Source organism: Pseudorasbora parva, chromosome 3 (genome assembly GCF_024679245.1).
Source record: "Pseudorasbora parva isolate DD20220531a chromosome 3, ASM2467924v1, whole genome shotgun sequence".
NCBI lineage: Eukaryota > Metazoa > Chordata > Actinopteri > Cypriniformes > Gobionidae > Pseudorasbora > Pseudorasbora parva.
In genome coordinates this window covers 43,021,129-43,033,173 of record NC_090174.1, presented here as the reverse complement: position 1 = coordinate 43,033,173, position 12,045 = coordinate 43,021,129, and the positions used below count along the sequence as shown (strand labels likewise).

At 36.4% G+C, this 12,045-nt stretch overlaps 1 protein-coding gene and 1 long non-coding RNA gene across 16 annotated transcripts in view; one reads left to right on the top strand and one right to left on the bottom strand.

Moving 5' to 3' along the window:
• LOC137071204 (uncharacterized) overlaps positions 1 to 12,045 on the top strand; it is a 186,880-nt gene that overhangs the window by 35,043 nt on the left and 139,792 nt on the right. The window lies entirely within an intron of this gene.
• Positions 623 to 12,045, bottom strand: part of arvcfb (ARVCF delta catenin family member b) — a 280,305-nt gene continuing 268,882 nt past the window's right edge. For 7 of the 15 annotated variants that reach the window (XM_067438967.1, XM_067438968.1, XM_067438972.1 and 4 more), the window contains 6 exons: positions 11,232 to 11,343; positions 10,248 to 10,335; positions 8,797 to 8,850; positions 8,082 to 8,194; positions 5,509 to 5,621; positions 623 to 2,950 (listed from right to left, as the gene is read on the bottom strand). In XM_067438967.1, coding sequence (XP_067295068.1) covers positions 5,520 to 5,621; positions 8,082 to 8,194; positions 8,797 to 8,850; positions 10,248 to 10,335; positions 11,232 to 11,343 — 469 coding nt within the window. In that variant the 3' untranslated portion in view covers positions 623 to 2,950; positions 5,509 to 5,519. The remainder of the gene's footprint in view (positions 2,951 to 5,508; positions 5,622 to 8,081; positions 8,195 to 8,796; positions 8,851 to 10,247; positions 10,336 to 11,231; positions 11,344 to 12,045) is intronic. The other 8 variants (XM_067438969.1, XM_067438974.1, XM_067438978.1 and 5 more) reach the window with 5 other exon arrangements.

Genomic DNA, 12,045 nt, shown 5'->3' with positions numbered 1-12,045 from the left:
TCCCAGTAGATTCCTAGTGCACTGAAACAAAAACGTTTGACAAGTTGTTTGTAGTAAAAATATAATGGGCCTGAAATGAAGACTGAAAGTTTTTGTGTATTAAAGGGATAGTTCACCAAAAAAAACTGTATGCCTTACTTTTTCTTGTGGAACATTTTCAACATCTGTTTTTATCCATACATTGAATGTCAATGGAGTCCAAAAACAACAAAAGAACTAAGAAAATGAAATTAGATTAGGAGGGGAGGAAAAAGCACACAGAATGCACTCTTTTCAGGCATGATTTATTGAAAACACACCAAAGTGATACTCTACAAACCTGGATTTTTCTTTAACAAGAGCAATTCTCTCTTCTGGGTATTAGTAAAATTAACAATACATTCGGTCACTGTGGCATTGTTCTTGAGTGCTAGGAAAGCATTAACAGCTATATAATCAAACCCTTTTAATGTCTCTATCTTTTAAAAGTTTATAATACAATGTAATACAAGGCATAACCCACCACCAGTCTAGACTATATTGAAAACACAGAGTGAGTGAAAGTGGGAGGAGCCAGAGAGAGGGTGTGTGTGTATGTAAAAGAGACGGAGATAGAGAGAGAGAGAGAGAGAGAGAGAGAGAGAGAGAGAGAGAGAGAGAGAGAGAGAGAGAGAGAGAGAGAGAGAGAGAGAGAGAGAGAGAGAGAGAGAGAGAGAGAGAGAGAGAGAGAGAGAGAGAGAGAGAGAGTGTGTGAGAGAGAAAGAGCAGTCAGGGACCAATAAAACATATAAAACACACTTATCTTTTTCATCTAACATGGAAAAAGGTTAAGGCACATGATAGTTACAAACACATTTGCTACCAAGTTGTACATATACTGAATTTTGATGCTCAGAATTAATGATATCTACAATAGTAGTTTTCTCTTAAATCCATGTCAACATCCATTTTTTTCTAGAAATATACAATCTGATGCAAATTCACACTCCGGGAACCTCTCGTACTACATGGTACCAAAATCCTTTGGTTGTATTCTGCAAAAAGGCAGTCAGGAACAGACAGTCACATATTAATAACGAACCTACACAAGGCTAAAGATCTTGATGTGAATGTACACAACATTTCATCTTCAAAAGTGAAAATTATTACACAGTTATTTTGTTATTAGGAGTCTCTGTTAAAACACTATGAAAAAATCCTTGCTATAGAGTTATATAGAGTCACATGACAGAAACCAGATGATAAAGCAGACACGTGTTGCTTGCCTCACATTACATGGAAACATGTTTTGTCATCCTACTTGGTATGTCAGTGCTTGTCTTTTTTGTATGTGTTTATGAGTAAAATTATAACACAGAATTTCTTTACATTGCCAGGTGGGACATTTACAGCATTTGCTTTTTTCAATCTGAGTGTCCAGATTGTAATATCCAATTTACAAATACATAAAACTAAACAAATGAAAACAACATTATTCTTTGTCATGCTTTTTTTTGTTATACTCAAGAGATATATTTTTATGTAAAAGTATTTTGGCTTGCATAAGAGCTGAAATGAAAGGTAGTGCCTATCCCTGATTCCTCTTCTGTTATTCCTTGTCTTTTCTGATGAACATTTAAATTCTGTCGACCAATCAGAGCATTTTAAACATGTTTTCCAATTGAAAAAAAAAGAACACTGAACATAAATGCTTCCATTTAACAAAGCAAGATGTAAAAAATATAAAATATAAATAGACAACGAGAATGACTCTACAGGCTTTTGATAAACATTTAACTAAAGCGATCTTTTTATTATATTATTATTAATTTTTATACAAACATGGCCATGCTTTATGTACGGAATACTGAATGTGCTCTGAACAAACTGTTATGGATTCACATCTATCAATGTTATAAAGACATTGTTGTGATTTTTTTGTAACCTAATATACATTTATAAAACAACAAAAATATAAAATGCTTTTAAAATCTACTTTTATGACAACAGGAGCAAGTGAATCCTCCTACTATCCCTCATACCACAATCTACATATTAACAAATAGATTTGATTTCCTCTTTACCCCTCATTAAATAAACCAAAGCAAAAGCTGGAAAGTGACAGTGTTACCCAGCATGCCTCTGCAGCTTGACATGTCAAGGGGAATACAGGATCAGCAGACCAAACCGACCGAAAGCGCAGCAGCTCTCCTCCCTTCAGCTCCGCTACGAGCAGATGTCAGTGTTCTCAGTGAGAAGAAACAAACACAGTGATAATATGTCTTTAAAGTTGCTTTATGAAGCCAGCACACAGAAATCGCAAAGCGTGCATTTCAATATAGATCCCCCGGACATTGTATGTGTCCCCACACCGGTGTAATGGACGACGACAACAACAACAACAACAAAAAACCCTTTCCTTTTCCTCCTTCACAAGTGTCCTTAAACTATTTTAGCGCAACTTTCATTAAAACTCTACAAAATGAAAACAAACAAAAAATGTCACAATTCACTGCACTTCTGAGGAAAACAAATCCACAAAGCATACAGTAATCAGGCAGAAACATACAGCAAAAATAATATAGGCAAAATTAGATTTTTTGTTTTGACAAAAAAAATAGTTTTTTCTTATTTCCTCTTTCCCCTCAATCCAATTCTTTCCAATACACGTCCACGTCCATGACAGCACTTCCTGTACACTCAATCCATCCATCATTCCAGCAAATCCTCAATTCTGGGTACACTACGTCCAGTGGGAATGTACATATGAGAAGTGGTATTTTTTTTCTTTTTTTTAACAGTTTTTTTTCTCTTCCCTTTTCACTTGTTGAGAAATCTCAAAATACTGGCTGTTGAATGAAAGTTTGTATCTCTCGCTCTTTTAGGCAAAAGTCTTCAGATGGGTCCACATCACGGTGAGCTCTGCGGTTAATGGCAGTGGTGACTCGTGAAATCCACGTGTGGTAAGATGTAGAGCTGTCGCGAGCTAAGCCTGCAGCGGAGAGGGCAGGACAGCCACAGATATCACATGACATCATCAGACTAAATGAAAATGTGTATTCTAATGAGCGATATTTCTATTATGGCCAAAGAACAAACACCTGATTACATTAGACATGCATAATGTTTGCAAAATGAAAGTGAGAATGTTGAATGATGGATGATTTCTAGGATGTTTTCTCTACATAACTTACCTGGTCTAGCCAACGTTACAAAAGCAAATATGATATTATGTAACCAGATTTGTTTTCATAAATGACAAAATAATAAGATCCTCTAGACATTATCAAATTCTACATGTTTCCAAGGCAAGGATTGAACTGATAATAGTTTTCTGCTAGACAGATGGGATATGGGATGAAGAATTTGTGAATGATGAGTAGATATTTGCCAAGCATGAGAGTGAAAATAAACAGATGATGGTGATCCTAACCCAGAGAAGGCAGCACTGCCCACGAGTACACGTATGATGCAGTGTATTTTGGTCAATGAAGTCAACTTTTCACAGTAAAAAAATAAAAAATAAAAATACACTACGAAATTAAATATTGGGGTCAGTTTATTCAGCAAAACTGATTGTAAAGACTGTAAATAATGTAAATAAATTAATAATGTCTCTTATTAATAAATAATAAAATAATAATAATGTAAAACAACTGTGTTCTATCTGAATATATTTTAATGCTTTTATTCTTGTGATGACAAGGCTGAATTTTGAGCATCACTACTCCAGTCTTCAGTGTCACGTGATCTTTCAGAAATCATTCTAGCTGCTAAAGAAACATTTATGATTATTATCAATGTTGAAAGCAGTTGTGTGAATAATGTTTTTAGGATTATTTGATGAACAGAAAGTTCAAAAGAACAGAATTTATCTGAAATAGAAACCTCTTGTACTGAAAAACAAAATAACGACTTATATAGTGATGGCCGATTACAAAACACTGCTTCGTAAAGCTTCGAAACGTTATGAATCATTGTATCGAATCAGTGGTTCAGATCGCCAAAGTCACGTGATTTCAACAGTTTCCCGAATCCTGAATCAATATGCTGATTCATTAAAATCTGAAGCATCAGGAAGAAGTGTTTTGAAATCGGCCATCAGTATATATATTTTTTGGCAAAAACTATTCTCGTCGCTTCATAAAATTATTGTAGAGCCACTGTAGTGAGATGGGTTTTGTAACGACGTCTTAAGTGCCTTTTATGCGTCTTGAGAGAGGAAATGACATTGGTGTCAATGGAGGCCTTTCTGAGCCATCGGATTTCAACAAAAATATCTTCATTTGTGTTCCAAAGATGAACGGAGGTCTCACGGGTGTCGAACGACATGAGGGTGAGGAATTGATGACAGAATTTTCATTTTTGGGTGAACTAACCCTTTAAGCAGTATAACTGTTTTCAACATTGATAAAAATAAGAAATGCTTCTTGAACACCAAATCATATATCAGAATGAAGGATCATGTTACACTGAAGACTGGCTGATGAAAATTCAGCTTTGCCATCACAATAATAAATGACTGTAGCAAGCAGCGAGGCCGAGGGTCCATGAGAACCGGTCTCGTGTAGGAACGACAACCAGAAGGACCAGAGAGGACAAGGCCTGGATTTTATGTTATGTTATGTTTTGTTTATGTTTTATTACTGTGTGTGTGTGCACGGCAGTCGTCCGTGAGAAGCTGCCTGCGTTTTACTTTCATCTTGTGTTTATTTATTAAAGTCTTAAATGTTCGCCGGTTCCCGCCGCCTCCTCCTCATATCAACAAACCCCATTACACTGACATTTTAAAATATATTAAAAGAGATTTTTTATGTGAAATATTCTACAATATAAAAACTTGCATCCTACTTTAAAATGTATATATATTTTTTAAAAATCTTAACGTAACTGGGACAAATACTAATGAATGTCATATATGTTGCACCTGGTGACCGTTGTATGTCTATACGTGTTTATATGCTGTATAGAACAATGTGCACTCTTTATGCAAGTATGAGTATGTACATATGCAGGTCAAGCCAATTATTTTTTTTATAACGCTTTTTTACAATATAGATGGTTTCAAAACAACTTTATAGTGATTATGGGAAATTAATGGAAAGGAATTTGTTTTGGATGTACATCAGCTCTAGAATAAAGTTAACGTCCAGCTAAGTTATTGTAAATTATTGATTTATAGGTATATACAATACATTGTTCCTTGTCCGTTCTTTGAAATTAGTTTTTCCTTTCTTTGTCATTTGTTTGAAATAAAGAAGAAGAAAAAAACAAAATCTTAAATGACCCCAAAATTTAAATTGTAGTGCACATGAAAGACTTTTTCATGCTCTACTTCTTAAAAAAAAAAAAAAAAAAAATCTTATATTCTCCAGTATGCGTTTAAGCAGTCTCATCTAGTGCTAGTGTCACGCAGAGAAAATCTGAACATGCACCCGTCAGCCAATGCACTCCTCTGGGTTAGACAGAGCAAATGATAAAGGGTGGGTGTTATTTCATAAACAGAATGAACGAGGACAGCAAAACATCCAAATCAAACACGAGACCTACCATGCATGCATTTAGACCCAGGAGTCAACAGGCTGAGGTTTAACATCACAAGCATCCACCAGACTGACAGTCGGCCTGTTGCTCCTGATATAGTGTTTCCTATTTGTGTCATTCTGCAGCAGTGGGAGAGGGGTTCAAGTCAGCAAAACCAACAGTATAAACACACAGTCAGAGAAAGGCAGAGTTAGTCCTTGCAACGGGGAAGCTCAAGGGGAAAATAAACAGTTAGAAAGGATAGAAGAGAAAGGTCATTTTAGAGAAAGCATGCAGAACTGAATAAAGAACCATTCCGCAAACAACAAAACTTAGGTCAACGTGACATTTAGGTATAAAAGCATGTTGTGCCGAAAAGGACCCCTAGAGGGAGCAACTTTATTGCATTAGTAGGAAAATAACTCCTTACTGTCTGCCCAATATTCCGACAATGAAAAAGAGTCTGACAGCGTGACAGAACTCTGACAGTCACAGCAACAGAAATCAGAATTTGCCATGACGTATATTAAAGCGTTTGGAAAGCCTAACAAAGAAATATGGCAGGCATCTGTTGAGCTACAAAGCCCTGTCACAATGCTGAGACGGACTACAGATGGTGCAGAAATGTAGTCGTCAATAATGCAGTGTGTGCATGAACACGCTCATCTATGAGCACAATGAGGCCTCTTTCAAATGCAGACACACAGTAAAGCAAATCACTCTCACGCTGGGCTTTGATAACACTCATAATATGAGATGACTCCATATAAAGTCAAGAGGGAGTAAGAGAACTCAATCTACTGATGCAGACGCAATTGATATGCAAGTCAACCTCTCGTACAGATGCCAGTCAGAGGGGGATATAGCAGCACCAGACAGTTTCTTAATCATCTCTACATTAATGACTGAAGTATCACAAAGCTGAAGTTTAATTATCTATTTAAGCCTGACATGGGGCTAACAACAGTTTGTGATCTCACATATAAACATATGGACAGTGCAATGCAAATTTCTGAGAGCACTAGAGGAAATGTAATAATGTAATTATATGATTTTCATATATATTAGTGCTTTTAAATCGATTCATCGCGATCGCATCCAAAATAAAAGTTTGTGTTTAAATAATATTTGTGTAATGTGCACAACTATTATATATAAATACACACATTCATGTATATATTTAAGTGTTATATTTATATATAAAATATTTATATATAATATAAATTATATATATCCTGTGCAAAGTCTTAGGCACATTAGTATTTTCAGCCCCCCCCCCCCCCCCCCCATTTTTTCCCCCCAAACATTTATTTTGCCATTAACTATAATAATCCATTTCAGTGGAGTCTGAAAACAGCTGTTTGATCCACACGGAGATCTAATCTCACCATTATCGAGTCCATCTTTGATTGCATGAAGAAACTGAGACAAAATCCACAAGAACTGCGACAACGACTCCAAGACGCTTGAAGAAACCCTCCTGCAAAGCTCCCTGAAAAGCTATGAGAAAGTGTACCAGGACAAAAGCTGTTTAAAATGCAAAGGGTGGTCACACTAAACACTGATTTGATTTAATTATTAGGAGTTAATTGATAAACAAAATCTATTTATGACATTATTTTTGAAAGCATTCTCACTTCACAGCCTTTTTTTACACAAGTGTCTAAAACTGTTCACAGAACTGTAGCTTTGCAGGAGGGTTTCTCCAAACATCTTAGAGATGTTGTCGCAGTTCTTGTGGATTTTGTCTCAGTTTCTTCATGTAATCAAAGACAGACTCGATGATGGTGAGATTAGATCTCCGTGTGGATCAAACAGCTGTTTTCAGACTCCACTGGAATGGATTATTACAATTAATGGCAAAATAAATGTTTGAAAATGTAAACTGATATTACCTTCTGACACACTATTGCAAAATATATAAATAACTGGCTTAAAAACATTTTAGGGGGGTGAAAATACTAACGAGCCTAAGACTTTTGCACAGTACCGTACATGCAAATATCTCTTAAATATATAAACTAAGGATTGCTTGAGTGTGAGTAAATTATAGGATCATTTTCGTTTTTTTGGGACTCAGGATATCAATGTGATCTCAGACTTTTATAACCCAGTGTTTTAAAATAGAAAGAAGTATAATCAACAATTCTCTTGACTGTGTCTGATATTTTGCATAATACTTCTGCCTGTTGTCTTCAGCTACCATTGCACTGGGGATGTATGTGATGCCTTAACACCAGTGTTGCCATAACCACACTGACTTTAGGCTTTTTTTCATTAGGCCCCCTACAGTATGCAGCTCAGCTCCAATGCGTGAAAACCATTTTGGCTTGTTTTGGTGAACCAAATTGCTTATTTTCTCTTAGACCAGATGGCTTAATGTTCTACGGATCTGGAAACACTGTTATGATGCTGTCTAGTTAACTGCTACACCATGGCGCCGACACAAATTAATATATAATTTCTCTTTCCTATGAAAAATTCCAGTGTTGGTGCCTGAAGCCACTAATTCATTACTAACTAAATATTACTACACTACCACAGGCGGCACTGTCACAGAGAGCCTTCTCAGATTAAACAGATGTAGAAACATGTCTCACTTCTGACACTTCTGCTCTGACCTTTAACGGCTCCCGCTCCTGCAGATCCGACGAGCCATCGCCGCTTTTGTACTTGGAGTCTTTGTCTCGCTGGTCAATTGTTGAATAGCCATCTAATGAGAGGGAAAGAAAGCAGAGAAGCTCTGTTATCGTGATCGGTGTGTCAGCACCCTCAGCATGGCTCTTCAAACAAGCAGCGATAGATCCCTCAACCTTCAGCCGGGAGCATCCCTCACGTGCTGCGTTCACAGATGTTCTCATGCTCGCAGCTGAGTGCGTGATGTGTGTGATTACTGTGGGTTTGTGTATGCGTTTGTGTGCATGCAGGCTGTGTGTATTTCTTCGCTTCCTTCCAGCCACTCAAGCAGCACCCCATCATCAGCCTCTGTCCAATTATTGTCAGTCAGGCTTGGAGAGGATGCTGCTTCAGTAGAGAAGATCAGAGAGACAGCACCGTAATGAAGAGGTGGTACTCTGTAGTGAACAAGCAATAGTGCTTCTGTTCAATTTTCCATTGGCCCAAACACCACAACAGTAAAAACATCTTATTAAAAGAGGGGTTTTGCAGACAGCATTGGAATGAAACTCTTCAGGGAAACAGAAGATGCAGTTAGAATTTAATTTCTTTTCAAACTAATCGCAAATTAAAAGGGACTATGGTTTTGAATTCTCACAAAACCAAATTAGTCTTTAAGGCATGCCGAAATCGTCTTACCTGGACCGAGTTCGTCCATAGGTATCATATCCCCACCGCTACACCCTCTGTTGCCTGCAAAGCATTTTAAAGGCTGGATTTTTCACGGCACTAACATCATGCTCACTTTTAGATCATCAATTTAAGTATAAAATCTCTAGCTTTCAATGTTTATAGAGTAAAATCTCATTCATTTGAATTATTGAGAATCTGTTTTACAAGTCTTAATGTCGAAAATATACTTTAATTATATAATTGTCTGTGAAATACTTCACTACACACGATTCTGAAGCGAGAGCCACCAAGCAGAGGAGACACAGGAAGTGAAAATGGCAGCAATATGACTCAACAGTGACTGCCCACTCCCATAAAGCATATAAATGACAATCAAATGATTCACTGTACACTTGCAGTGAACTTGTATAGCTATGTATACACTACCGTTAAGAAATTGAGGTCAGTGAGATTTATTTTTGGATGAAATTCCACAATAAATATTTAGCAGCAGAAAATAAATGTTTCTTGAGCACCAAATCAGCATATTAAATGATTTCTGAAGGATCATGTGACTGAAGCTTTGCCATCAGAGGAATACATGTCATTAAAATATATTATTATAGAAAACTATTTTAATTTGTAATAATATTTCATACTATTACTGTTTTTACTGTATTTTTAATCAAATAAATGCAGCTTTGGTCCACATAAGATACTTTTCAAAAACATCTTACTGACTATCATTTTTGGATTCTAAAGTACTGTATATTATACTCACTAACAATTATTTTAAGTTAACAGTTTCATATTTCATTGCTGTTGCTGATTTGATAACATAATTTGTAACTTCATAGATGAGTAGCTTGTCTCAGAGCTGGATGGTTTTTGCATTTTTTTTTCAGTTATGGAGAAAATGAATGAGAAAAATACTGCTGAAACAAAGGCTGCTGAAAAGCTGTGCGGTCACTGTTGTGCTCAACTCTCCACATTAAGGCAAGCAGGGAATGGTGTGGGACTGATGGATGTGATCAAATGTATCACTGTCATGAGCATCTATGCTAACAGCAGTAATAAAATCAGGAAAAAAAGCCCAAGCTGTCATGCTAACTCCTTTCTCAATGAGATGTGCTCGGGTAGATGGATGGTGCTCGGTAATTTACCATCATTTTACTTGAGAGTGAATGAATAATGAGCTCCAATACTGAGGCCCATTAATCTGCAGTCTGATCCTCATAAATCACTCTATATCATATGAACTGCTCAAATGACCGATTAAAGCACAAGAGATGCGGCAGCTGCACAAACCAGCTGAGCAGTGAGGGTGAAAGATCAAGCATTCTGTCACATGTTAAAACACAAAAGAGTTCAGAGGGTATGCTCGCTCAGGTGCACCTGAACCTCTAGAACTCCCCTGAGCACCCAGATTTGCTGTTATCCACAGTGTGTAAAGTCTCTGTTTGGGTTCTTACGCTAACCTTGATTCTTCTCCATCAAGGGAAGTGTAGTGTCGTCGTAGCCAGGCTTGCAGCTCTTGGATCCTTTGGGGGTGCCAGTTGCTAACGGCTGAGAAGGATCAAGAGGAGAATGTTTCAGAAATAAAGGAAAGTGACAAAGCTTCAACTAAAAAAAAAACAAAAAAACACTTGGATTCAGTCAAAATAGGGCTTTTTTCATAAAATACAAAGATAAGGAATTCAAAGGATAGTTACGACAGAAAGAAGTGAATCTTGCAAAAACTGTCAAGAATTGTAATGTTCATATTTAACTTCCTTAAGAAAACTGTTACTTAACGAAAGAAAACGAAATCGGTAACACTTTACAATACGGTTCACATTAGTTAACTACATTAGTTAACAAGAACTAATAATGAACTGCACTTATAAAGCATTTATTTATCTTTGTTAATGTTAATTTCAACATTAACTAATATTAATATTATTAAAATCTTGTTAACATTAGATAATGCAGTGTGAACTAGCATGAACAAACCATGAACAGCTGTATTTTATTACCTAACGTTAAAAAAGATTAACAAACAGATTGGCATATGTACAGTTTAGTTTTTAAAAAAAATCTTTTAGAACCATTACATTTTTTTTTTTTTGCATTAAATACATTTCCTGGCAATTAGGCACGGAATTAAAGCACATTTTACTTCTCATGTGAAAAATAAAACAACAAAAAATACTAATGTGACAAATAGCTGAGACATTTAAATCAGTGCATTTATGTAAGTATGCATAATGGCACATAGCATATTTTTTTATAAGTATAATAATTATTTATGTAATCTTTAATACAATTAAAATTTAAAAAATCTTGTTCAGATTGAAACATGAACCAGACATTTATACATTACATTTACACCTTATTCATTACATTTACATTTACCCGTTACCATTTCATATTAGAATAAGTGAGAAATCAGAGTGTTTGTGTGTGTTTTTGTTCCACTCTACCTGGAAGTGTGTTTTATTCCAGCCATCCTTGGTCAGGGCGTTTCTCAGATCCTTATAGCTCCAAACTGTCTGTAGTACGTGGGAAGCAGCTTTGGTCTCCCTTGCTGACTGGCTGCAATGGGTAAACATGCAGGGAGAGAGAGTTATGAGGAATCCAGAGCCCGCTGGAATAACTCTCAAATTCAAAGTCGTCTATTCCCCTCCCAGTATTGTGAAGTCACTACGGCACCAATCTCCAAACCCTGTGGCCACAGATTTCTCTCTTTTCACTTCATTAGCTTTTCCTGTGATCCTCACTTAATTACCAGGAGTCTCCGACTTCAAAGCCACATCTCCAGAGTCAGAAAGAGAAGGAGAGAGACCGTGTAGCTGCTCTCCAGTCAAACATGTACTCTTTAAAAAGTTAATCTCTCACAATCAATATTTAGTTTTGGATAAAATCTTGCTCAGGCAGAAACGGTACAAATGATGTGAAGTTTTAAATGAGGTCATATGTGGAAAGGAGGGAGGAGGTTTGTTTAACATATGGCTTACTCTCCGGAGTTCTCTTTTGATATCTAAAGCACTACACCACTTAATATTCAGTTTTTCACACGCATATATTAAAGATGACATGTGTGGTGATAAAAATAAGACACTTCAAAGAGCAGCAACTCTTGTTGCTGTTTTTCTTTGTGAGTTGAGGAGGACCCAATCTAATGGAAGATGTTTGCACAGATCAAAAACCTGTTGTTGGTGTACATACTGCACTAAGGGAGCCTTAAGAAGTCATAATTGGCTGAAGAGGATGTACTTTAGATAGTTGGCTTGATAT